At 44.6% G+C, this 24,285-nt stretch overlaps 1 protein-coding gene across 3 annotated transcripts in view; it reads right to left on the reverse strand.

The window, feature by feature from the left end:
* Positions 1-664: 664 nt before the first annotated feature.
* Positions 665-24,285, reverse strand: part of LOC110538427 (3',5'-cyclic-AMP phosphodiesterase 4C) — a 68,067-nt gene continuing 44,446 nt past the window's right edge. Inside the window, exons 1-10 of one of the 3 annotated variants that reach the window (XM_036938385.2) lie at positions 17,240-18,931; positions 10,103-10,196; positions 8,461-8,633; positions 6,415-6,513; positions 6,114-6,278; positions 5,854-5,953; positions 5,441-5,595; positions 5,171-5,293; positions 4,853-5,035; positions 665-4,642 (exon numbers count right to left, since the gene is read on the reverse strand). In XM_036938385.2, coding sequence (XP_036794280.1) covers positions 4,112-4,642; positions 4,853-5,035; positions 5,171-5,293; positions 5,441-5,595; positions 5,854-5,953; positions 6,114-6,278; positions 6,415-6,513; positions 8,461-8,633; positions 10,103-10,196; positions 17,240-17,503 — 1,887 coding nt within the window. In that variant the 5' untranslated portion in view covers positions 17,504-18,931 and the 3' untranslated portion in view covers positions 665-4,111. Of the gene's footprint in view, positions 4,643-4,852; positions 5,036-5,170; positions 5,294-5,440; positions 5,596-5,853; positions 5,954-6,113; positions 6,279-6,414; positions 6,514-8,460; positions 8,634-10,102; positions 10,197-17,239; positions 18,932-24,285 lie in introns of those variants that run through there. The other 2 variants (XM_090193429.1, XM_036938384.2) reach the window with 2 other exon arrangements.

The raw sequence follows: 24,285 nt of genomic DNA on the forward strand, positions 1-24,285 counted from the left end.
CTCCCGAGCGCGTACGGGAGTTGTAGCGATGAGACTAGATAGTAGCTACTAAACAATTGGATACCACGAAATTGGGGAGAAAAAGGGGTAACATTAAAATACATTTTAAAATAATAATAATAATAAAATAACCAAATACTACCATAGTACTCTTTTACTGGATGACTTTCACTTTTACTTGAGTCATTTTCTATTAAGGTATCTTTACTTTTACTCAAGTAAGATAATACGGTACTTTTTCCACCACTGAAAATACTTCATAATTATAAGAGAGGTAGCTATGATCAAGGCAAGCCAAATAATTAGATAGCATAGCCTGAAACTGTCAGGCTGAAATGAATCCATCAATTCCTGCAATGGGGCTTATCATATGTATTGAGAATCCTCATGGTGTGCAATGGAAGTCTCTGTAGCCCATTCTTACTAATCGCTTAGATCGTCTTTGATAAACATGTAGGCCTACTCATACATTGATTCTCTCAAAATAAAAATATGGTGTGGAAGCACAGTGTTCACATTCACTTTATAAACCCCAATAAACCAGACTATTGAAGACCTTGACCTTTTAGTCTACTCCTTTTTTATAATCTCTGATACAATTATTAAGCACACACAGTAGCCTACACAGACAACAAATACAAGCCAGTAGGCTATTTCTCTTTGCTTATATTATAAAAAATCTTCCTTTATTTGTAATTTTAACACACTTTACAGTACCGAACAGTGAAATAAAATAAAAATATACTGATATATAATTGTATTATATAGCTGTTTGCTTATTAAATGCATTTTATTCACAAAATAACACCTCAGTTCTCTCAGAAGAAAACTTTCATAAAAATAATATAATAAAAAATAACTTGGACACATTTTACACATTACAGCAATATAATTTACAAATATTACAATCATTTCATGGTGTTTTTTCCATTTATATAATTTTCCTAACTTGTGAACAAGTAACACATGGATTAAAGCCCAGATAATTGTTCTTGGAGGGAGTCTAATATGACAAAACTGACCAAGAAGTGGAGGTGGAGCTAATTTCAAAATGGCTACGCAATGTCTCTCTCAGAACCTTCTTGTTTTTTACCTCTCGCTTCACCCATACACATCTGTCAATTACTCACAATCACTCCTACATGGCATATTGATAATGAATAGTTTTCATTGATTATGACTTGAGCAATATGGAATGGGCAAACATAGAATAGCACAATAGAAAAAAACTAAGGTTTAAACCAGGTCCAACGGAACTAGTGAGAGACATAACTATCAAATCTTCCAACAAACACATACTGTACCCACATATTACTTTAACCACACTGTCTACCCTACAACCTCCCTTGAAATAAAGTTCTGGTACAAAATATTTAAATTTTTCTGATGATTAATCTAATCCTGATTCATCCAATCCATCTAATTAATCTAATAATGAAATGTACACACCTCTGTGTGTGAGAAAAATGATAGCACAAAAGAGAAAGACAGAGGAAAGATGAGGACAGAAAAAGAGAAGGAAAGCGTGATGGTGTGGCCAGTAGTGTTTTACTGATTTAGTTATTTTCTTGTAACTAAAACATGGTTAATTATCAATGATAATGACCTGAATAAATTTCTAATTTACAATCCAACATTACAAAATATACAAAACAAGCTGTGATAATGCTAATAGTTATATTATCAATATGTCATTATAGTTTCGTTTCTTGACCATCCATCCACCAGAATGATACAAAAATAAAAACTGTACACAAACTTATGGTATTTTCCATGGTTTTCTTTTCAATATTTAAAAAGAATGGCAGCAATTCATCAAATGAATAATTTCTTAATAAGAAATGATCGCTACAGTATTGAGTTAAAATGGCAATTAAATATTTATTTGTTTTATAGCTCATGAAAAAAACAAAAAGCCAGATAAACAAAGCCGTATATCTTCAAAGACAGAGGGAAGCTTCATGGGAATCTCCTATTCCAGGTACTGAGACAGTAATGTTGGATTCCCATTCCAACAATTAAAGGCCTGTGCAGTGACACCGCAAAGCTGCTCCAGCCAATCACAGAGCTGGACTGGACGGATCTCAGGCCTCTGTTCCATCAGGCACAGGCTGTTCTTTAGACGAGCTACGTTACCGACCAGCAGAAACCAGCTATACTTATGTTGTTGTTGTTTACCCTGTGAACAACTCCAAGTCAAACTGAGACCTGTTCAAGCTGATCAATCCCGTGACCATGTCCTCATACAGCCAGGATGGTGACTCTAGTGCGTGATGACACACAAGAAGAGAAATCTCTCTCTCTCTCTCTCTCTCTCTCTCTCTCTCTCTCTCTCTCTCTCTCTCTCTCTCTCTCTCTCTCTCTCACATTCTTAATATTGGCCATAAAAATGTCCCTGACCATATGTAGATGCTGGGTACATTGTGTATAGACACACAGACACTCACATATAGAGGCATACAGACATTGTATAAATATACTAGGATATTTAGAATTTATCTTATAAATCTACATAGTTGCAGGTATGTATCCTGCATTTGACATTAAGGCAGAAAAACTTAAAACATAACAAGAATGGCTGTGTGTGACTGTCTGAACAGCCTCCTTTCTGGCCAAGCTCGTTCTTTCGATTCCCTCCAATCCTAAAATCACCCTGACAAAATCCTCTCAGTCTGCCCCTCAAAGCATCTCTCTCCTCATCAGTTTCCAATCTGTTGCTTTGGTGACAACTGATGCAGTCTGGTGAATAAATACAGTGTAAGTGGGTAAGAGACAGAATGTGAATTTGTGCTGCTGATGATATTATCCTAATCCTTCAAACATATTTAGCAAAAACAATAAAAAATAGAAAACAGGCAGAACATATACTGTAAAGTATCACATGGCTTATCCTCAGAAAGTAAAAAAGAAAAATAATGTTCATATGTAAAAACTGGAGAGTCCACAAGCAGCAGGTGTGGTGGTGTAGTGGTAGTGACTGCTCCTTATCTACGAGTTCTGAAACATCTCATCAACTTGAAAAGCAACAAAGGAAGACTTACAGCTGAAAACCTGTCACCAAAGAAACATACTGAGCATGTGACACACACACACACACACACACACACACACACACACACACACACACACACACACACACACACACACACACTAAATCATTAACAGTTACAATAGATATTTGAACAAGAGACAATCTAAAATGAAGACAAAAGCCGACACTCCTGTCCCCCGATGCACTGCTTCACGACAGCTCCATGTTTCAGGAGCTGGTGTTTCCAGAAAGGCACACAGCCATCTTGTACCAGTAGCACTTCTTCATAAAGGGAAAATGGGAAAATGGAGGCGGGACCCTCAGTTCCCCTCATCACAGCATCTTCCTTTCTTTATTAAACGTAATCCTCTCTTCTTTTCTCGCTCCACTCCTCCTCTATAGATAGATATCTGTAGTCTTCTTTTCTCGCTCCTCTCCTCCTCTATAGATAGATATCTGTAGTCTTCTTTCCGACAGAAATGGAAAATAAGTCACTCAGAAAAAAACAGAGTTCTTGTTGAATTCTAACAAACATGAACTAGTAATACTGACTGACGCTAGTTAATACTCCATATAGAGATGGCTTTTTCCAAAGAGATTCGTTGCCAATCAGATTCCTCTAAACACACACGCACACATAGGCACGCGCAAACACACACATTCTCGTGTGTAGACTTCAGAGTTTTTTTTTTCCATGAATCAAAGTGTGTGAGTGAGGTGTGTTTGTGTGTGGAGGTGAGTTTGTGCATGTTTATGTGTGTGTGTTTCAGTTCCAGTGCTACACTGTCTTCAATGGCCCATTATTAATGCTTCTCTATGTTCCTCTTTATCCTCATAGCTGTTCCTCATAGCATCAGCTGGAAGAAACACCTCCAGCTCCAACTCCAAATCTACAGTTGCTGTGTAAATAGCTTTTCTTTAAGCAATATTATTTGTGTTCCCTTTTTGAAAAATAGATTTAAAGGTCTATTGTCTATGTAGTCTTATTTGATATTGGGTTTTGGCCATCGGAAATAAAGGATGGACAACAGGGGCGTGGTGTGTGCATGTGGGGTGTGGCCAGGGAAAGAGGAGCGGAACTCATGTGTCATCAGCTGGTGAGGAGGAGTCTTCGTCCTCCTCGTCCTCCACGGGGCTTGTGTCAGAGTGTATCTCCACCCCTGACTGAGCTCGCTGAAGAACTCCCCTCTTCTCCTCCTCCTCCTCCATCCCTAATTCCCCTTCCTCCTCGATGATGTCTCCTTCCCTTTCATCCTTTACCACATCCTCTCCTTCCCCCTCTTCTTTCTTGTCTTCCTCCTCTCCCTGACTGCAGTCCAGCACCATGTGATTGGGGGTGGTTTTCCCGTCCTCCTCCTCTTCTTCCTCCTCCTGTCCTCCCTCCGTGTCGTCATCCAAGGTGAGCTTGAACTGGAACTTGTCGATGCAGGCGTTGAGCCTCTTGTCTGGGCCGAGGGGGATTGGGGGTGGGGAGATGGGGCTCTGGGGGATGGTGCTCTGGTACCAGTCCCTGTTGTCCTCAAGAGTGTCAAGGATGTCCTGGGCGTCAGGGTGCACCAGGTCCCCCCACGTCTCCCACAGAGGGTGCACGATGTAGTCGATGAAGCCCACCTACAGCACACAACACCAGGAGAATCAAACACACTAACGAACATCACACTCATAACAAGCACATTATACACGGCTAAGGAATTTGTGTCAGCAACATGAGATTACATTTATAAACATCAATAATTATTAAGAAAGCATATATAAGAATTAAGCTTTTATAATTACTTTGAAAGTGATCCCAAAATGTGTGTTGTGTGTATGTTTCCTAACCTGACTCTTCTCCACAGAAGCAGTGTGTTTGTCACACATAGGGCTGATCTCCATGCCTCTCTCCCTCTCCTTGTCCCCCTGTCTAAAGAACTCCTCCATGATGCGCTCAGTCCACTCTCTGTACACGACCAGGGGCTTGGTGGGGTTACTTAGGTCCGCACAGTGCACCATGTTCCTCAGCACCTGCAGACACACACATAAGGTCAGGTATCACCAGCGCACGGTAGGCGTTGTGAATTTTCTCCAGCTTCAATTTGAGTTTGGAGTACCATTTTTTTCTGCAGGGGATTTGTTTAGAGGTCAGAAGGGAAAGCTCACCTGGATGCGATCAGTGTAGTGGTCGAGCAGGAGCACTCCTGAACTGGTCACCTTCTTCGTCTCCACCATGGTCTTCAGATCAGCCAGCAAACTCATGTGCTTGGACATATCTGTCGCCAACACCTTGAGAGGTCAATTAAAGGACGAGGTCAAACAAAAACATGAAACAATATCAGGAAATAACATTTAAATAACTCTTATAAGCCCCGCCCCTTACTGAGCCAGCAGAGCAGCCCATTAGTGGGTGAGTGTGAGTGGCAGGAGCCTCACCATATCGATAACGAGCTTGCGCAGGCTCTGTCTCTGCCTCTTGCTGAGGTTCTGGAAGATGTCACAGTTGACCTCGTGGAGTAGCTTGAAGCCCACGGCCAGGTGGTGGTTCTCCAGGACTGACTCATCGTTGTACATCAGAGCCAGCTCCGAGTCTGGGGGAATAGGACAGACAGAACACACCGGGTCAGTACAGAACACATACTAGGTCAGAGCACCTGTAGACACACCCCACTAGTAACCTTTTCACATTACAGTGCTGACTCTGACATTTTCTTTTTACGTTATCAGCTGTGCTACACTGACTAGTAAGCCGAGCTAAACTGAGATGTGGTTCAGGGAGCTTTATTCCGTTAAAATGCAGTGTACTGTACAGCGTCCTGTCTCCTCCTTTCTCCATTGTAAGGACTCACTGGTGTTGATGAGGAACTGGTTGGACACGCCAGGATGATCCACATCATGGATGGCAGCAGCAAATAACGCCGCCAGGATCTCCAGATCAGTGAACACAGCCTGACAGAGAGAGAGAGATAGATAGAACACAGTGTAACCAATCACGTTTTAGAACAGCCTACAGGACATGAATGTGCGATTGCAGTTAGAGTGCAGCTGTGTGCTTCAAGTTAGCTGTTGTTAGACATAGGCTCAGTGTGTGGTGATATTTGGTTCTTACGTCCAGAGCCGGTGTGGACAGCAGGACGTGGGTGGACTGTGTGACGTCAGCGGCATGGAGGCTGTTGTGGTAGGCCACGTTGGCATGGTAGTGGTCCTCCAGGGTCATAACGTAGGTCACAAAGGTGTCGACAGGGATTCGAAACGTCTTCAACAGATCCCTCTCCTACAGGGAAGGAAAACACAGTGTCACGCAAACACTCAGGATCCTATACACGTATATGAACAGCAAAGTCTACATTAAGTCTATATGACCACTCTTACCGAAAATCTAATGGATAAAACCACTGCTTTTCACCCACCTGGAAGATGGCAAACATGATGCAGCTGAGAGGCCTATTATTGGAGAACTCAGCCAGACGAAAGATATTAAGGCCCCACTTATTCAAGTCATCCAGCTCCTGGTCAACAGACATCAGAATCAGAAACAGAATCACCTTTCTTTGCCAAGTAAATGTACACATACCCAGAATTTGACTTGACATATGACTCCATTTAATCCCTTCAGAGACCCATCAATAAATGAAATCAATTCATTTTTGTCCACTCTAATGGAGATAGATTTTTTGGGCCGTATCTCTGAGGCCATACATGCCACTGAGTTAAGTACTGTTGTACCTTTGAGAGGACATTCTGGGGTATTCAATGATATCATGTGGGGGGTGTGACTTTGTACTTTCTCATCCTGTTTTTTATTTTTTAATGGCAGCCATCTCAATTTAGCACATTTTATTTAAAGGAGAAAGCACATGCATGTAAATGTGTAATCATAATTTTTGTGAGTTTGATATTCAAATTGTTTCCAGTAAGTAAATACAGTACATGACCAAAAGTATGTGGACACCTGCTCTTGTCGAACGTCTCATTCCAAAATCATGTGCATTAATATGGAGTTGGTCCCCCCTTTGCTGCTATAACATCCTCCACTATTCTAGGAAGGTTTTCCACTAGCTGTTGGAACATTGCTGTGGGGACTTGCTTCCATTCAGCCACAAGAGCATTATTGAAGTCGGGCACTGATGTTGGGCGATTAGACCTGGCTCGCAGTCGGCGTTCCAATTCATCCCAAAGGTGTTCACTGGGGTTGATGTTATGGCTCTGTGCAGGCCAGTCAAGTTCTTCCACACCGATCTCAACAAACCATTTCGGTATGGACCTCGCTATGTGCACGGAGGCATTGTCATGCTGAAACAGGAAAGGGCCTTCCCCCAACTGTTGCTGCAAAGTTGGATGTGCAGAATCGTCTTGAATGTCATTGTATGCTGTAGTGTTAAGATTTCCTTTCACTGGAACTAAGGGGCCTAGCCCCAACCAAGAAAAACAGCGCCGGACCATCATTCCTCCTCCACCAAACTTTACAGTTGGAACTATGCATTGGGGCAGTTAGCGTTCTCCTGACATCCGTCAAACCTAGATTAGTCCGTCGGACTGCCAGATAGTGAAGTGTAAAGCTCGCCAATGGTGGCGAGCTTTACATCATTCCCACCATTCCAGCCGACGCTTGGCATTGTGCATGGTGATCTTAGGCTTGTGTGCAGCCGCTCGGCCATGAAAACCCATTTCATTAAGCTCCAGACTAATAGTTATTGTGCTGATGTTGCTTCCAGAGGAAGTTTGGAACTCGGTAGTGTGTTGCAACCGAGGACAGACGATTTTTACACGCTACGTGCTTCAGTACTCAGCAGTCCCGTTCTGTGAGCTTGTGTGGCCTACCACTTTGTGGCTGAGCCATTGTTGCTCCTAGACGTTTCCATTTCACAATATCAGCACTTTCAGTTGCCCGGGGCAGCTCTAGCAGGGCAGAAATAGTTGAAAAGGCATCCAAAGACGGTGCCACGTTGAAAGTCACTGAGCTCTTCAGTAAGGCAAGTCTACTGCCAATGTTTGTCTACGGAGTTTACGTGGGTGTTGCTGAAATAGCCAAATCTACTAATTTGAAGGAGTGTCCACATACACTATATATATTAAAGTATTTGTGGAATAGTTTGGTGAGTTTTCAGAGCAGTGTAATATATTTTTTCTCACATTAAATAAGAGCTAAATAAGAGATTGTGTATAAATATCCTGTATTTTTCACCTACTGTACACATATTTACTGTAATGTAACATTTTACAAATATAATATTCACAGCATCATAATATCCACTACAGTGCACATACAATAAAATAAAATAATAAATCAATGTTGTCAAATGTTTATTTCACTCACAAAAAAGTAATAATTCATAAAGCTTTTTTTCGCTGGGTCTCAGCATGTCATTTTAAATCATCTTCGAGGTGACTGAGTGTTCATGTGTGAGTATGTGTAAGGGTCCACAGATCCCAGATCCAGTACAGGTATACCGTACCCTGGCCAGTGCATCCTCCTGTTCAGTCTTGACTCCGAAGCGTGGCATGGTGGTGTTGATGGACAGGCTGGAGCTGTGTGTCAGCTTCTTCACTCCACTGATATGACACATGGGCTTGTCCCGCTCCCGCTCCCGCAGGGTCGGAGACGGGATCTCTACCTCATTCTGCTTATCTGGAGGAGACATGGAGGTCAGAGGTTAATTACAATACTTTTGAATGCTTGTTATAAGCACTTTGAGACATCAGCTGATGTATGAAGGGCTATATAAATACATTTGATTTGATTTGATGCATTTATAACTTCTTATTATAAAGGCTATAGTGTGCTATATCTCTATAGTATGCATCATTACAGGGCTCACTTGTAAAGAGACCCGAGTCTAAATGACTGCCTGCACTGTAAACCACAAGGACTTTTTAACTCAAATACTTCTAGTAAATTGAACTTACGAAATCACATTAACTCAATTTAATAAAGATATGACAAACAAATGAACTTTTCTCCCAGCATGCTCTACTGCAGGTTGATTTTTGGGAATTGTTTTTAATATCCGTGTTTTTGCATGTACATTGAGTGATTGATTGATTAATCTTATGCTACACACAGTTAAATAACATACATTTTTCTAAACTAATCCAATCATTTAATTAGTTACAGAAATGTAATGTTGTTCCAATTGATATGGCTTAGGTAGTCTCCTCACACTGTTCTTAACCCTGGCAGTCATTATGAATGCAGGTTGTGAGTGAATACACATTTCTACTGTTGGATCGCCTAACTCTGGCTGGATTCCAATAGGAATTACATGTCACTTTGCAAGCCAGCATAAAGTTTCTTGCAGGTAGTTGCAAAAGTCTGGTATGTTTTCCAGAAATCCGGGTTATAAGATACCTGGAAATTCTTCAACCTCGATTTTGTTTTGAAAATATGGGAATTTTGGGATATTTCCCTGAATTTTGCAACCTACTTGCAGGCCTGATGTGGCCTGTCAACCATGAGTTTCAGGCCACTGTATTAGAGTAAATCTAAGCCTCAAAATAAGTCCTTATGAGATATGTAATGTTTAATTATAATGATAACATTCACCTAGGAATTCACTTGGGAAAGGCCATAGGACTGAAAATGAACGAATTCCACAACCATGTTTCTGTCACTAACAAATACAGTCATGGGTGATGATTCCACAATTCACTCAAAAAGACAAGGTACACTGGGAAATGATATTGGGGGCGTGGCTTAAAGTGGGCGTTACTCTGATACAACTCAAATCAGGACCCCCCTACAAGCGCACAGTAACTCTATCAGTTTGATTAATAACTACAAAAATCACTTTAAGTAACTGTACTCAGATATATTAAGTTCAACACGTTTCCTCAAAACTTTTGAGTATTGACAGCACATTGGGGTTAACAGTGTGGATAAAGGTTAAATAACAATAAATGCATTATACTGGTCAGTATTTACTAAAATATAACCCTCTTTCTAAATGGCAGCCGTATAGTGCACTACTTTTGACCAGAGCCACATACATAGGGCTCTGGTCAGTTTCCTAGAGGATAGAGGACTGAGGTGTATAAGGGATACAAGACAGACAGAGACCCAGTCAGGAGTGCAGGTGAAAGGGGAGGTGTGTGACTCACCCAGGAAGGTAGTGGAGATGTATTCAGACACCTGGTTCCCTGAACGACTCATCTCTGACAGGTGAGATAGCTCCCGGTTCAACATCCTCTTAAACTGGGGGAGGAAACAGAGAGAGGGATGGCGAGAGGAAGAAAGAGATGGAGAGAGGCAGAGCATGATATTATTACCAAGAACAGGAGAAGACAGAAGTTAGAGGTTTTGCTTGAATAGTGTCCCTGAAATAATGTTCAAACTAGAAAGTCTTGGACACAAAGCTACACTTGGCCTCAGAGTAGTACTGTTGAACAAACACAAATATGGAAAGAAAGCTGCTACTTAACATATTTTTAAATAAATATATATAAAAATATCAAACAAGCAACTTCTGCACAATAAAGAGGCAAAGTGAGACCCCACTCTTTTTATATGTATACAGTAGGCCCATGTTCACACTGGATTTCATGCCAAAAATAGCACATCATAGTCCATAAGAAAGGAAATCTGTACAAATCCCTTTTTAGCTAAATACATCTAACACATTGTTTTGAAAAACAAAACCATGGGCAGCAGGTAGCCTGGTGGTTAGAGCAAAGACATTTATAACTAACCCAAGATAGTTCATCTGTGTCATTTTCAATGGGAGCAGATGAAGCATAGAGGGGCAAAACAAGCAAGGTGGTTGGCAGAGCCAAGCACGAGCTAACAACATCCCATTGGTGCATTCTAGCATGTGCTTGTGCAACAACTCAATTCACCCTTGCACTCCTTGTAAACAATGTAATTTAAAAAAAAACTTTGTCAAAGGATCACATCTACAAAACTTAGTGCACTCTGTTCAGTCTACAAAACTTAGTGCACTCTGTTCAGTCTACAAAACTTAGTGCACTCTGTTCAGTCTACAAAACTTAGTGCACTCTGTTTGGGCTACAAAACTTAGTGCACTCTGTTCAGTCTACAAAACTTAGTGCACTCTGTTCGGTCTACAAAACTTAGTGCACTCTGTTCGGTCTACAAAACTTAGTGCACTCTGTTCAGTCTACAAAACTTTGTGCACTCTGTTCAGTCTACAAAACTTTGTGCACTCTGTTCAGTCTACAAAACTTAGTGCACTCTGTTCGGTCTACAAAACTTTGTGCACTCTGTTCAGTCTACAAAACTTAGTGCACTCTGTTTGGGCTACAAAACTTAGTGCACTCTGTTCAGTCTACAAAACTTAGTGCACTCTGTTCGGTCTACAAAACTTAGTGCACTCTGTTCAGTCTACAAAACTTAGTGCACTCTGTTCGGTCTACAGAACTTAGTGCACTCTGTTCGGTCTACAGAACTTAGTGCACTCTGTTCAGTCTACAGAACTTATTGGTGGGGAGTGGAAATTCCAACCAGAGGCTTCAGATTTATACATCTGGTGAAACATCTGGCTCTATCTGTGGTTAGAGCATTGGGACAGTAACCGGAAAGTATCTAGTTCATATCCCTGAGCCGACAAGATGAAAAAAATTGATCGTTGTACCCTTGAGCAAGGCACTTAACCCTAATTGCTCCCTGGGTGTCTCAGGGGGAGTTTGGATATACAAAACACACATTTCCAATTCACATATACGCATTCAAATTTTTTTTTCAATCACTGTGGCACATTGTTTCAGGTATAAGTAATTTATTTTCAAAACTCTAAGTACAAACCTCTAACCTGATAACACTTGTAATGCCCCCTATCTTAGGTTCAGAACCTTTCATTGTGTATTCATTGGAGTTGAACACATCTTTCACCCTCGAGTCACTCATACAAAATCTGTTTTCTGTGAAATACCATGAGAACATTTAGTTTAGTCATCAATACATCAGGCTCAACATTAAGTCATTTTAACTACCATTTTTAACTAACTAAGATACTTTCTTTTTGAAGTGCTTTTTGAAGTGCTGAATAAAAATAATAGTAATTGTATTGTTAACAAATCATATCAAAAGTACAGTGAATATTGCATTTTGAAAAGCAGATACTCAGATTGAATACGCTTCCAAATTGAAGGAGTGATTTGGTGCAGTGAACAAGTGACTGTGAATTTGTTTGTTGTACTACTCAGTCAATTGAAAATGTACTTAGAGTTTAGATTTTTGTGCTTAGACTGTTGAAAATGTACCACATACTTGTGAAAATTGCACCAACGTGACTGACAAAAACTGTAATACGTACTTGAGTATGTGTGAAACAGAACAAATGATTATTGTTAATATGAACCACTATACCTCATTCAGGATACAGGTCATACCACTAAACAAAGACTAATACTGTACATCGGCTCTAACCTCAATCAAAAATGTCAACAATGTAGCAAAATATGAATTGTGTTTGATATTGACGTATCACACATCTACTGTAAAATAGTGAAATAGAATTCCTAAAGAACACCTGGGTTTACGATACAACATTCATACAGTACAGTGTGACCTTGTCAACAGACAACCACTGCAGGAGCCTGACAAAGCAACAACATGTTGGAGCAATGGTGGAAGAGCTGCCGTTTTCATACAGCACGTTCTGTGTCTTTTGGTGATGATGTCACACACCCTGCACACAATGTCTGCTGGAATGCAGGTGAGAAAAAGACACGACGCATGAATAGGACACATATGTTCCATATGGCTAAACAGAAAATGTAATGTGGCATAGAATTCATGTCGCGATATCTCAACCAAACATGAGCGGATCTTGAAGACTGTTAGTAACCAAACACATTCCACTACCAGAGGCAGTCACGTGCAAGCAGGCGCAGTGCGATTCGGACAAGTCCCCTCAGTCTGTGTCCCACTGACTGATCCTTCACACATAATAATCTCCATGGCAACCATAGAGGTTGCCCTAGCAACTGCCTCCTCACAGTCAGTCCTGCAGCATGATGGGAGCGAGGGAGGGAGGCGGCTGCTGCTTGGGTGACAATCTCAGAGAGTAGGCAGGTGTCTCTGACCTTTCTCAAGGTCAATTCTCTCCTCTCCATTCCTCTCCTCTCATCTCATCTGCTCTACTCTCCTCTCCCTTGTTCTCCTCTCCCCTCCCCTGTGTTCTCCTCTCTTCTTCCCTCCACTCTTCTCTGCTTCTCTCTCCACCTCCTTATTTCTCTTACTCCTCTTCTCTACTCCCCTTTCCTCTCCATTTTCTGCTCTCTTACTCACCTATTTCACTACCTTCCCTCCCACTCTCTCAACCTTCCCCCTTTCACTCATACCTTCCTACTTCTACTTTTAATTACTCTCTCATCCCTTATTCCAGTCCAGCCATGTATTAGTGACAGTTCGACACGGTTAGAACAGTCAGGTCCCTTTCCCTCCATCAAAAGCCACTACAACAGATAGATAAATAGATAGTTGTGATAATGCACCAGGTAGGTACTGTAGACTAGTTAGCCAGTCAAACCCTGTGATACAGTTATGCTGTAGTCTCCATCTCTTTACTATATTGAGTCATAATCTGCCAACCATCACAACCCCAGTGCCAGGACACACAGACAGACGCCGCACCATGCTACCGTGCTTCCTCATGGGGCCCCCTGACTGATGGAACACAAGATGACGGGGTGAAGGTGTGAGAGACGCAAAGGGGCATCATCAACCCTCTGATAACTGACTAACATATGGACACCCAGGGAAATGTGACATGCATTGTAACAGGCAGGCTCTTCCTGCACTTCCTGTTTTTCACATTACAATAGCAGTTTACAGTAATGCTCTTTGATGATATCATGGTGAATCAGCTCTCACAACCAACCAACCATTCAATTCCACTTTGTTTATCAAAGTACTGTGCATTTTTTTTTTTTTTTGCTAATGGTAAGGCTGTTGTTGGACAAAACAAGAGTTGTCATATTGCAGCAGATCGCTAAAAACACCGTATGCAGAGAGATGGGGGGAGTGGATACAGCTAGCACATTTGGTTCCTTGGAAGTTGTGGGAGCGTAATATTTTGGTTTCCCATTGGTTCTGGGAACGAAGAATATAAATTATAGGTTATTTGAATGGTAATTTAATAACGTTCTGAGAACATGTTTCAATAAGACTTTTAATTACACTGCTAGCTTAGTTTGGGTTAACTGTTTTGAACTGTTTAGAAACAGTTCAAAATTGCAAACACATTTATTTTTTATTGTGGCACGGTGTCAGTGAAATTCTAACCTATGATCTTACACTATGTATACAAAAGTATGTGGACACCCCTTCAAATGAGTGAATTCGGCTATTTCAGCCACATCTGTTACTGACAGATATATAAAATTGAGCACACAGCCATGCAATCTTCATAGACAAACATTGACAGTAGAATGGCCTTGCTGAAGAGCTCAGTGACTTTCAACGTGACACCAGAGCTGCCCTGGTCAACTATAAGTGCTGTTATTGTGAAGTGGAAATGTCTAGGAGCAAGAACAGCTCAGCCGCAAAATGGTAGGCAACACAAGCTCACAGAACGGGACTGCCAAGTGCTGAAGAGCGTAAATATCATTGGACTCTGGAGCAGTGGAAACACGTTCTCTGGAGTGAGTGATCACTCTTCACCATCTGGCACTCCGACGGATGAATCTGGTTTTGGCGAATGCCAGGAGAACATTACCTGCCCAAATGCATAGTACCAACTGTAAAGTTTGGTGTAGGAGGAATAATGGTCTGGGGCTGTTTTTCATGGTTGGGGCTAGGTCTCTTATGTCTAGTGAAGGGAAATCTTAACGCTACAGCATACAATGACATTCTAGACAAATCTGTGCTTCCAACTTTGTGGCAATAGTTGGGGGAAGGCCCTTTCCTGTTTCAGCATGACAATGCCCCAATGCACAAAGTGAGGTCCATACAGAAATTGTTTGTCGAGATCGGTGTGGAAGAACTTGACTGGCCTGCACAGAGCCCTGACTTCAACCCAAACAAACACCTTTGAGATTAATTGGAACGCCGACTATGAGCCAGGCCTGCCCGACCTCACTAATGCTCTTGTGGCTGAATGGAAACAGGTCCTCTCAGCAATGTTCCAACATCTAGTGGAAAGCCTTCCCAGGCTGTTATAACAGCAAAGAGGGGACCAACTCCATATTAATGCCAATTATTTTGGAATGAGATGTTCGACGAGGAAGTGTCCACATACTCTTGGTCATGTAGTGTATGTTCTCTATCCATTGAATAAGTCCACTGCGCCACCAAGATGGTCTATTTCAGTCGATTCAAATAGACTCCATTTCAAAGGAAACAAGCACTCATTAGGATCTGGTGTGGCCAATTACTGGGCGTGGCCAACACACCTGAACACACTTAACAAGAGAGAGGATAGAGACATTTTTGTTGATGCTTTGAACAGAATGTATGTATTTTTAAATAACATTTGCAGAACATTCTTTGAACATTACTAATGTTTTCTTGCGTTTTTTATGGAAAGTGTTCTTAATGTTCTGAAAACATGATTTTAAGTTGAACCATGAGGAAACCTGTAGAAAACGTTATGCTGAAGTACTCTAATTCCCACAGAAGAACGTTGTTTCTTAACATTCTCAAACCGTTCTGAGAATATGATTTTAAATAGAACCATGAGGAAACCTGTAGGAAACGTGATGCTGAAGTACATAAATTCCAATGTTGTTTCTTAACGTTCTCTGAACTATTTGAGAATATCCCCCATGTTAAACCAGTTGGAGAACGTTCCTACAACATTACCAACATTTTTATTAAATCTAACAATGTTTGAACTTTTAGGTCATTTTTGTACTGAGAATGCTCTAAAGCCAAGCAACTGTTCTGCAACATTCCCACAAAGTTGTGGGTAGGTTGTGTGCAAGACAACCATAAGACAACCACGCTCTCACCAAGCTCTAAGAAACATACGGTTCTGAGAACGTTATGTGCTAGCTGGGTAAGATGTTGTTGTATGTATCTCAGTAAAGCACAGACAAGACAATGGTTCAAGAGGGCACAGTCACTGCCATGGACAAGAGAGCTCGGTCAAAATAGCAGGGTCAGTAGATGGTTTGATAGAGACATCTGCCATCAACTACACACTGCAACATTAACAATATGTAAGTAAGTCCTATCATGTCTCAGCCTCTCAAAGAAAAATACAAAACTATTCTAACATTGACTAAGATCACAGGAAAACAATGAAATAAACACACACAGCATTGAGCTAAGATATCCTTCACTGACACTAACACTAACACTGAACCTGTGTGTGTGTGTGTGTGTGTGTGTCACATGCTCAGTCCGTTTATGTGGTGACAGGTTTTCAGCTAAGATATCCTTCACTGACACTAACACTGAACCTGTGTGTGCGTGTGTGTGCGTGCGTGTGTGCGTGTGTGTGTGTGTGTGCGTGTGTGTGTGTGTGTGTGTCGAGGATGGAGATGGACATCTTGTGATAAAGTAGGCTACCTGCAGCATTTCATACCTTGCCTCACAACCACTTCCAAATGATTCCCTTATGCACCTTTTATTGTATCTGCATTGACGTATGACTATTCCTGTTGACCTGTTCTGGATACATCTGTATGTTTATTAAACTGCTAACAATAGGACAATAAAGATTCTCTTAATAGGAATTTATGTACGATTTTAAGGGAATATCGTCTGTGGTTTAAATGGAGGAAATGAGTCCCTAAGGTGAACAGTTTTGAGTTTATATCTTCAGGTTGAAGTGTACTGCAGCTGAGGTTTAGTGCGCCCAGCACCACAGGCAGCATGACGACACATTACAGGGGGAGTTCAGGGTTAAAAAACTCTGAAAACTCAATGCCTTTTCCCCTTCAGTGCCCACATGCATAAATAATGCATAGAATATGAAAACAGAGTTGATGAGGGACAATATAAACACACAGTCACTCAACATACACCCTGTTATGCCTGTCATCTACAAGGACATAGGTTGCTTTAAGACATCTTTAGGTTCTCCTCTCTAAGCCCAACTGGTCCCTGCAATCCACACAACTAAAACGCACACAACTGACATGGTTCTCTTTTCAACATGAAACTTCAATGGCTTAATAAAATCGCACCTACTAAGTAGAATTGACAGATAACAGCCTATATAATGCACAGAACAGCAAGGGTGGAAAAATAGTTAATCAAAACAGATATCCAAGATGGCCGCCTGTCTGTCTGGCCCGGTTCCCTTCCACTCCCAGCCCTTCTAGCCCTACCTGGTCCCACCATCCAATGAGCCATGGTCTCGAGCAGGTCTCACAGAACAGGTCTACCAGAGGTGTCCTGAGCTCTGTTGCCGTCCCAGACCCTTCCAGAACCCCTCCGGCAGTCGCACCTAGGTCCAGCTCCAGGTCTGGCCCTCCTCCCCTCCCCTGCAGCTGGCTGTAGCTGGTGGAAGAGCGGGGCAGCCGGTAGCCGCCTGGCACGGGCGAGGGGCAAGGGGACGGCGAGGCGGGATCAATGGCCTCTACCACACCCATGCTTAGGGTGACGGGGGGCGAGGGGCGCTTGCCCAGACAGGAGGACCGGTAGTGGAGCGGGCTGGGGGTAGGGGCGCTGCAGGTGTCCCAGCAGCATGAGGAGGGATTCGTCGTCAGCGTGTGGGCAGCGTGTAGGCCGCAGCCGGCCAGGCCGGGACACTCCAGAGCGACAGCTTCCCCCCGCCAAAGGGGGAGGAGGGGGAGAGGGACAGGGTCCACTGGTGCTCACAGTCCGTCCCTACATGCAGTTCTCCTGGAAGCAGGCCACCCACCCAGTGCGTCCAGATATGGGCCCCAGTGTGAGGACGGTCCACAGGTGAGGGTGCCCCGCAAACGGCAGGCCAGGAGCCCCCTGGATCACCAAGCTCCAGAGACTACATCTCATCCCAGCTGGTGAGCAGAACTGACCCAAATCAAACAGCAGAGTGGGGAGAGGGGGGGATAGGATGGGAGAAGATGGAGAGTGAGAGGGGGACCGTCTGAAGGGCAAACAGAGGCAATGGAGGAGGAGAGGGAAGAGAGAAAAGCCAAGATGTTGGAGAAGGTCAGAGAGACAGACAGATGGAGATAAAAGAGGACAGAGGAGCTTAGAAGGATGGAGGGATGGAAAGACGGTGACGACAGGGTGGGAAAGATGACCGTAGTATTGAGCGATGGGACAGAGGAAGAGGACAGAGAGTGACAGAGAGAAAGCGGGAGACAAATGACAATGGAGAGAGAAAGAGAAGGAAGGAGAGACAGAGAGAGAGAAATAGGGAGCCAGGCCTGTGATGTAGCTAGCAGACGGTCGGTCAGGCTACAGAATCACATCGGAGCGCTCGGTGTGGGAAAAACAGGCTCTCTCCTCGTCTCCCTGCGTTGCGTCTACTCTGCAAAGTGCCCCTCCCCCACAGCGCACCGGATCCAGGGGCCGGGCCCAGTCGTCTTCCTGCTGCATCTGCCCCGTATGTGCCTCAGCGATGATCCCAACACACACACAGTCCACAGTCCTCCTCCCAGTAGCTTCCCCCGCAGTATCCCAGTCACTCCATCGTGTCTCCCTAGGCTGGTTAAATTATGTCTGAGGTTGAAACTAATCCAAGAGCTTCAGGCTCCCCTTATTTTTCCTTCCTCTGCCGTAGCAAAGCCCTGCTGCCTCCTGTAGCGCCGTCTCCCTGGATGCTGTAGACAGCCCTTGCAAGCTAATCAGCCAGACAGCGTGCACTTGTGTGTGTGTGTGTGTGAGTGTGTGTGTGCGTGCAGCCTGAATGCGCATGTGCTGCAGACAGCATGTACGCCTGTCGGAAAAGTGTGTCTGTGAGAGAGAGAGCGTGTAAGAGCGAGAGTACGAGGGAGGGTGTTCATATATGTGTGTTCATGTTGGTGTGGTTTTGTGTGTATGTGTCTTTATGTCGCCTGTCTGCTCTTAAAGACCACAGCATTCTCTCTGCTTCTCTGTCAGCCAGGAGCACACACACACACACACAAACTGCTGTCTTCTGCATTCTGAAACAGTTGCAACATGCTACATTCCCCTCAGGGTGACAAAAAAAACAAGAATACCACACTGTCTCTTTTAGACAACACTGTTGAAGGAACCTTGCCTCTTTTTCATTGGTCGCTGCCCAGACCACAAGCCTTGTGGTCAGAGTGGTGAGCCAATGAGTAAAAGGGAAGGGCAGACCCTGTTGTTCGATAGCAACCAAGGTTACAGCAGAGACATCAGCATCAGGACCCGTTCCCCCTCCTCCCTCTTCCCCTGTGCTCTGTGGCCTCCCTTCCCACCCACAGACCCTCACCCTCCCCTTCTCCTTCTCTCGCTCTGTCTCTCTCTCTCTCTCTCCATCCTACATTTTAAGCGGAACATCTCGCTGCAGCTCATGCATTCATGTGCACAAATACACATCTGCTACAAACACAGACTGTAAACAGCAGTATACAGTATACACACATATCACCCATACCTTTGTAAATATAGAGCATCTGACAAATCTTTTAGACATTCTGTGTACATGCACACATATATTCCCTTCGGCCTCAAAAGGACAATACACAAATCCCAAACATCACTGGGACTAACAGCTCCTGCGAGCCACAAGACTGTGATAGCCCACTAAGCTAAAAGCTAGAAATTATCCTGGGGAGCTAACCCAAGTCGTCATATGTCAGGCAAGGTTACTCATCACGAGAGTGTGGCTGACCGAACCACCTCTGTTACATTAGCTTGTCCAGTCCACAGTCCACAGTCCACAGTCCACAGTCCACAGTCATACAGTTTAGTTCCGCCAAACGCAAACAAGCCTCTCAGACATTAATGAAACATACAGTATGGGAGACAAGGAAACACAAATACGTTGAGGTTGTGGTAGAGGGTATAGGAGAGGGGCATGGACAGATGAAGAGGCCAGGTGTAGTGTAGGGTTGTGGTGTGTGTAGGGTAGTGGAAGTGGTAGTCTAGGGTAGTGGTAGTGGTGGTGTAGGGTAGTGGTGGTGTAGGGTAGGGTAGTTGTAGTGGTAGAGGTGATGTAGGGTAGTGATAGTGATGGTGTGGGTAGACATAGTGGTGGTGTAGGGTAGTGGTAGTGTTGGTGTTGGGTAGTGGTCGTGGTGGTGTAGGGTAGTGGTAGTGGTGGTGGTACTGGTAGTTGTAGTGGTGGTGTAGGGTAGTGGTAGTGGAGGGTAGTGGTTTTATTTATTTATTTATCCGTTATTTTACCAGGTAAGTTGACTGAGAACACGTTCTCATTTGCAGCAACGACCTGGGGAATAGTTACAGGGGAGAGGAGGGGGATTAATGAGCCAATTGGTAGTGTAGGGTAGTTGTAGTGGTAGAGGTAGAGGTGATGTAGGGTAGTGATAGTGGTGGTATAGGGTAGTGGTCGTGGCAGTGTGGGTAGACATAGTGGTGGTGTAGGGTAGTGGTAGTGTAGGGTAATGGTAGTGGTGGTGTAGGGTAGTGGTAGTGGTGGTGGTAGTGGTGGTGTAGGGTAGTGATATTGGTGGTGTAGGGTAGTGGTCGTGTAGGGTCAGGGTGGTGGTAGTGTAGGGTAGTTGTAATGGTAGAGGTAGAGGTGATGTAGGGTAGTGATAGTGGTGGTATAGGGTAGTGGTCGTGGCAGTGTGGGTAGACATAGTGGTGGTGTAGGGTAGTGTTAATGGTGGTGGTAGTATATTTCAGTGGTAATGGGGGTAGGGTAGTGGTAGTGGTAGTGTAGGGTAGTGGTAGTGTAGGGTCAGGGTGGTGGTAGTGTAGGGTAGTTGTAGTGTTAGAGGTGGTGTAGGGTAGTGGTAGTGGTGATGTAGGGTAGTGGTAGTTGTGGTGGTGTAGGGTAGTGGTAGTGGTGGTGGTAGTGGTGATGTAGGGTAGTGGTAGTTGTGGTAGTGTAGGGTAGTGGTTGTGGTGGTATAGGGTATTGGTAGTAGTAGTGTAGGGTCAGGGTGGTGGTAGTGTAGGGTAGTTGTAGTGTTAGAGGTGGTGTAGGGTAGTGGTAGTGATGGTGCAGAGAAGTGATAGTGGCGGTGGTAGTCTAGGGTAGGGTAGTGGTAGTGGTGGTGGTAGTGGTGTTGGTAGTGGTAGTGTAGGGTCAGGGTGGTGGTAGTGTAGGGTAGTTGTAGAGGTGGTGTAGGGTAGTGGTAGTGATGGTGCAGAGTAGTGATAGTGGCGGTGGTAGTCTAGGGTAGGGTAGTGATAGTGGTGGTTTAGGGTAGTGGTAGTATAGGGTATTGGTAGTGGTGGTGTAGGTAGGGTAGTGCTAGTGGTGGTGGTGTAGGGTTGTAATGGTGGTAGTGGTAGGGTAGTGGTAGGGCAGTGGTAGTGTGGGGTAGTGGGGGTGGTAGTGGTAGGAGAGTGGTAGTGTAGGGTAGTAGTAGTGGTAGTGGTTGTGGAGTGTAGTGGTGGTGTAGGGTAGTGGTAGTGGTGGTGGTAGTGGTGATGTAGGGTAGTGGTAGTTGTGGTAGTGTAGGGTAGTGGTTGTGGTGGTATAGGGTATTGGGAGTGGTGGTGTAGGTAGGGTAGTGGTGGTGGTGGTGGTGTAGGGTAGTGGTAGGGCAGTGGCAGTGTGGGGTAGTGTAGGGTAGTGGGGTGGCAGTGGTAGTGGTAGGAGACTGGTAGTGTAGGGTAGTAGTAGTGGTAGTGGTGGTGTAGTGTATAGGTGGTGTAAGGTATTGGTGGTGTAGGGTAGTGGTAGTGTAGGGTAGTGGTAGTGTATGGTAGTGGTGGTGGTGGTGTAGGGCAGTGGTAGGGCAGTGGCAGTGTGGGGTAGTGTAGGGTAGTGGGGGTGGCAGTGGTAGGAGACTGGTAGTGTAGGGTAGTAGTAGTGGTAGTGGTGGTGTAGTGTAGAGGTGGTGTAGGGTATTGGTATTGGTGGTGTAGGGTAGTGGTGGTGGTAGTGTATGGTAGTGGTAGTGGTGTAGTGTAGGGTAGTGGTCGTGGTGGTGGTAGTGTCGGGCAGTGGTCGTGGTAGTGGTAGTGTAGGGTAGTGGTTGTGGTAGTGGCTGTGGTAGTGGTGGTAGTAGTGGTGGTGCAGGCTAGGGTAGTGGTGGTGGTGGTAGAGGTAGTGGTAGTGTGGGTAGACATAGTGGTGGTGTAGGGTAGTGGTAGTGTAGGATAGTGATGGTGGTAGTGTATGGTAGTGGTAGTGGTGTAGTGTAGGGTAGTGGTCGTGGTGGTGGTAGTGTCGGGCAGTGGTCGTGGTAGTGGTAGTGTAGGGTAGTGGTTGTGATAGTGGCTGTGGTAGTGGTGGTAGTAGTGGTGGTGCAGGCTAGGGTAGTGGTGGTGGTGGTAGTGGTAGTGATGGTTATTGTGGTGTAGGGTAGTGGTAGTGGTGGTGAAGGGTAGTGACAGTGGCGGTGTGGGTTGACATAGTGGTGGTGGTAGTGTATGGTAGTGGTAGTTGTGGTGTAAAGTAGTGGGAGTGGTGGTGATGGTGCTGGTGTTGGTAGTGGTAGTGGTGGTGGTGGTGTAATGTAGTGGTAGAGGTAGGGGTAGTTACGGGTAGTAGTATTGGTAGTGTAGGGTAGTGGTAATGGTGGTGGTGGGTAGTGGCCGTGGTAGTGGTAGTGTAGGGTAGTGGTTGTGGTAGTGGCTGTGGTAGTGGTGGTAGTAGTGGTGGTGCAGGCTAGGGTAGTGGTGGTGGTGGTGGTTGTGGTAGTGGTGGTGAAGGGTAGTGACAGTGGCGGTGTGGGTTGACATAGTGGTGGTGGTAGTGTATGGTAGTGGTAGTTGTGGTGTAAAGTAGTGGGAGTGGTGGTGATGGTGCTGGTGTTGGTAGTGGTAGTGGTAGTTGTGGTGTAAAGTAGTGGGAGTGGTGGTGATGGTGCTGGTGTTGGTAGTGGTAGTGGTAGTGGTGGTGGTGTAATGTAGTGGTAGAGGTAGGGGTAGTTACGGGTAGTACTATTGGTAGTGTAGGGTAGTGGTAATGGTGGTGGTGGGTAGTGGCCGTGGTAGAGTAGTGGTGGTGGAGGTGTAGGGTAGTGGTGGTGGTAGGGTAATGACAGTAGCGGCGTGGGTTGACATAGTGGTGGTGTAGAAGTAGCGGTAGTGGTAGAGGTGATGTAGGGTAGTGATAGTGGCGGTGTGGGTTGTCATAGTGGTGGTGTAGGGTAGTGGTAGTGATGGTGGTAGTGGTGGTGTAGGGTAGTGGTGGTGTAGGGTAGTGGTCGTGTTGGTGGTAGTTTAGGGTAGTTGTAGTGGTAGTGGTGGAGGTAGAGGTGGTGTAGGGTATTGATAGTGGTGGTGTAGGGTAGTGGTCGTGGTGGTGTAGGGTAGTAGTCATGGTGGTGTAGGGTAGTGGTCGTCGTGGTGGTAGTGTCGGGCAGTGGTCGTGGTAGTGTTAGTGTAGGGTAGGGTAGTGGTAGTGGTAGTGGGGGTGTAGAGTAGTGGTGGTTACGGGTAGTTGTATTGGTAGTGTCGGGTAGTGGTGGTGGTAGATATGGGTAGTGGTATCGGTAGTGTAGGGTAGTGGGGGTGGTAGATATGGGTAGTGGTATTGGTAGTGTTGGGTAGTGGTGGTGGTAGATATGGGTAGTGGTATTGGTAGTGTAGGGTAGTGGTGGTGGTAGATATGGGTAGTGGTATTGGTAGTGTAGGGTAGTAGTGGTGGTAGATATGGGTAGTGGTATTGGTAGTGTAGGGTAGTAGTGGTGGTAGATATGGGTAGTGGTATTGGTAGTGTTGGGTAGTAGTGGTGGTAGATATGGGTAGTGGTATTGGTAGTGTAGGGTAGTGGTGGTGGTAGATATGGGTAGTGGTATTGGTAGTGTAGGGTAGTAGTGGTGGTAGATATGGGTAGTGCTTTAGGTAGTGTAGGGTAGTGGTGGTGGTAGATATGGGTAGTGGTATTGGTAGTGTAGGGTAGTGGTGGTGGTGTAGGGTATTGGGGGTGTAGGGTAGTGGTCGTGGTGGTGGTAGTGTAGGGTAGCGGTAGTGGTAGGTGTAGTTATGGGTAGTAGTATTGGTATTGTAGGGTAGTGGTGGTGGTAGTTACGGGTGGTGGTATTGGTAGTGTAGGGTAGTGGTAGTGGTGGTGATGTAGAGTAGTGGTGGTGGTGGTGGTGTAAAGTAGTGGTGGTGGTGGTGGTGTAAGGTAGTGGTATTTGTGGTGTAGGGTAGTGGTAGTGTAGAGTAGTGCTAGTGTTGGTGGTAGTGGTGGTGTAGGATAGTGGTAGTGTTGGTGTAGGGTAGTGGTAGTGGTGGTGTAGGGTAGTGGTAGTGATGGTGGTAGTGGTGGTGTAGGGTAGTGTAGGGTAGTGGTAGTGTTGGTGGTAGTCGTGGTGTAGGTTAGTGGTGGTGTAGGGTAGTGGTC

Source organism: Oncorhynchus mykiss, chromosome 12 (genome assembly GCF_057628025.1).
Source record: "Oncorhynchus mykiss isolate SJ-2025 chromosome 12, ASM5762802v1, whole genome shotgun sequence".
Classification (NCBI taxonomy): domain Eukaryota; kingdom Metazoa; phylum Chordata; class Actinopteri; order Salmoniformes; family Salmonidae; genus Oncorhynchus; species Oncorhynchus mykiss.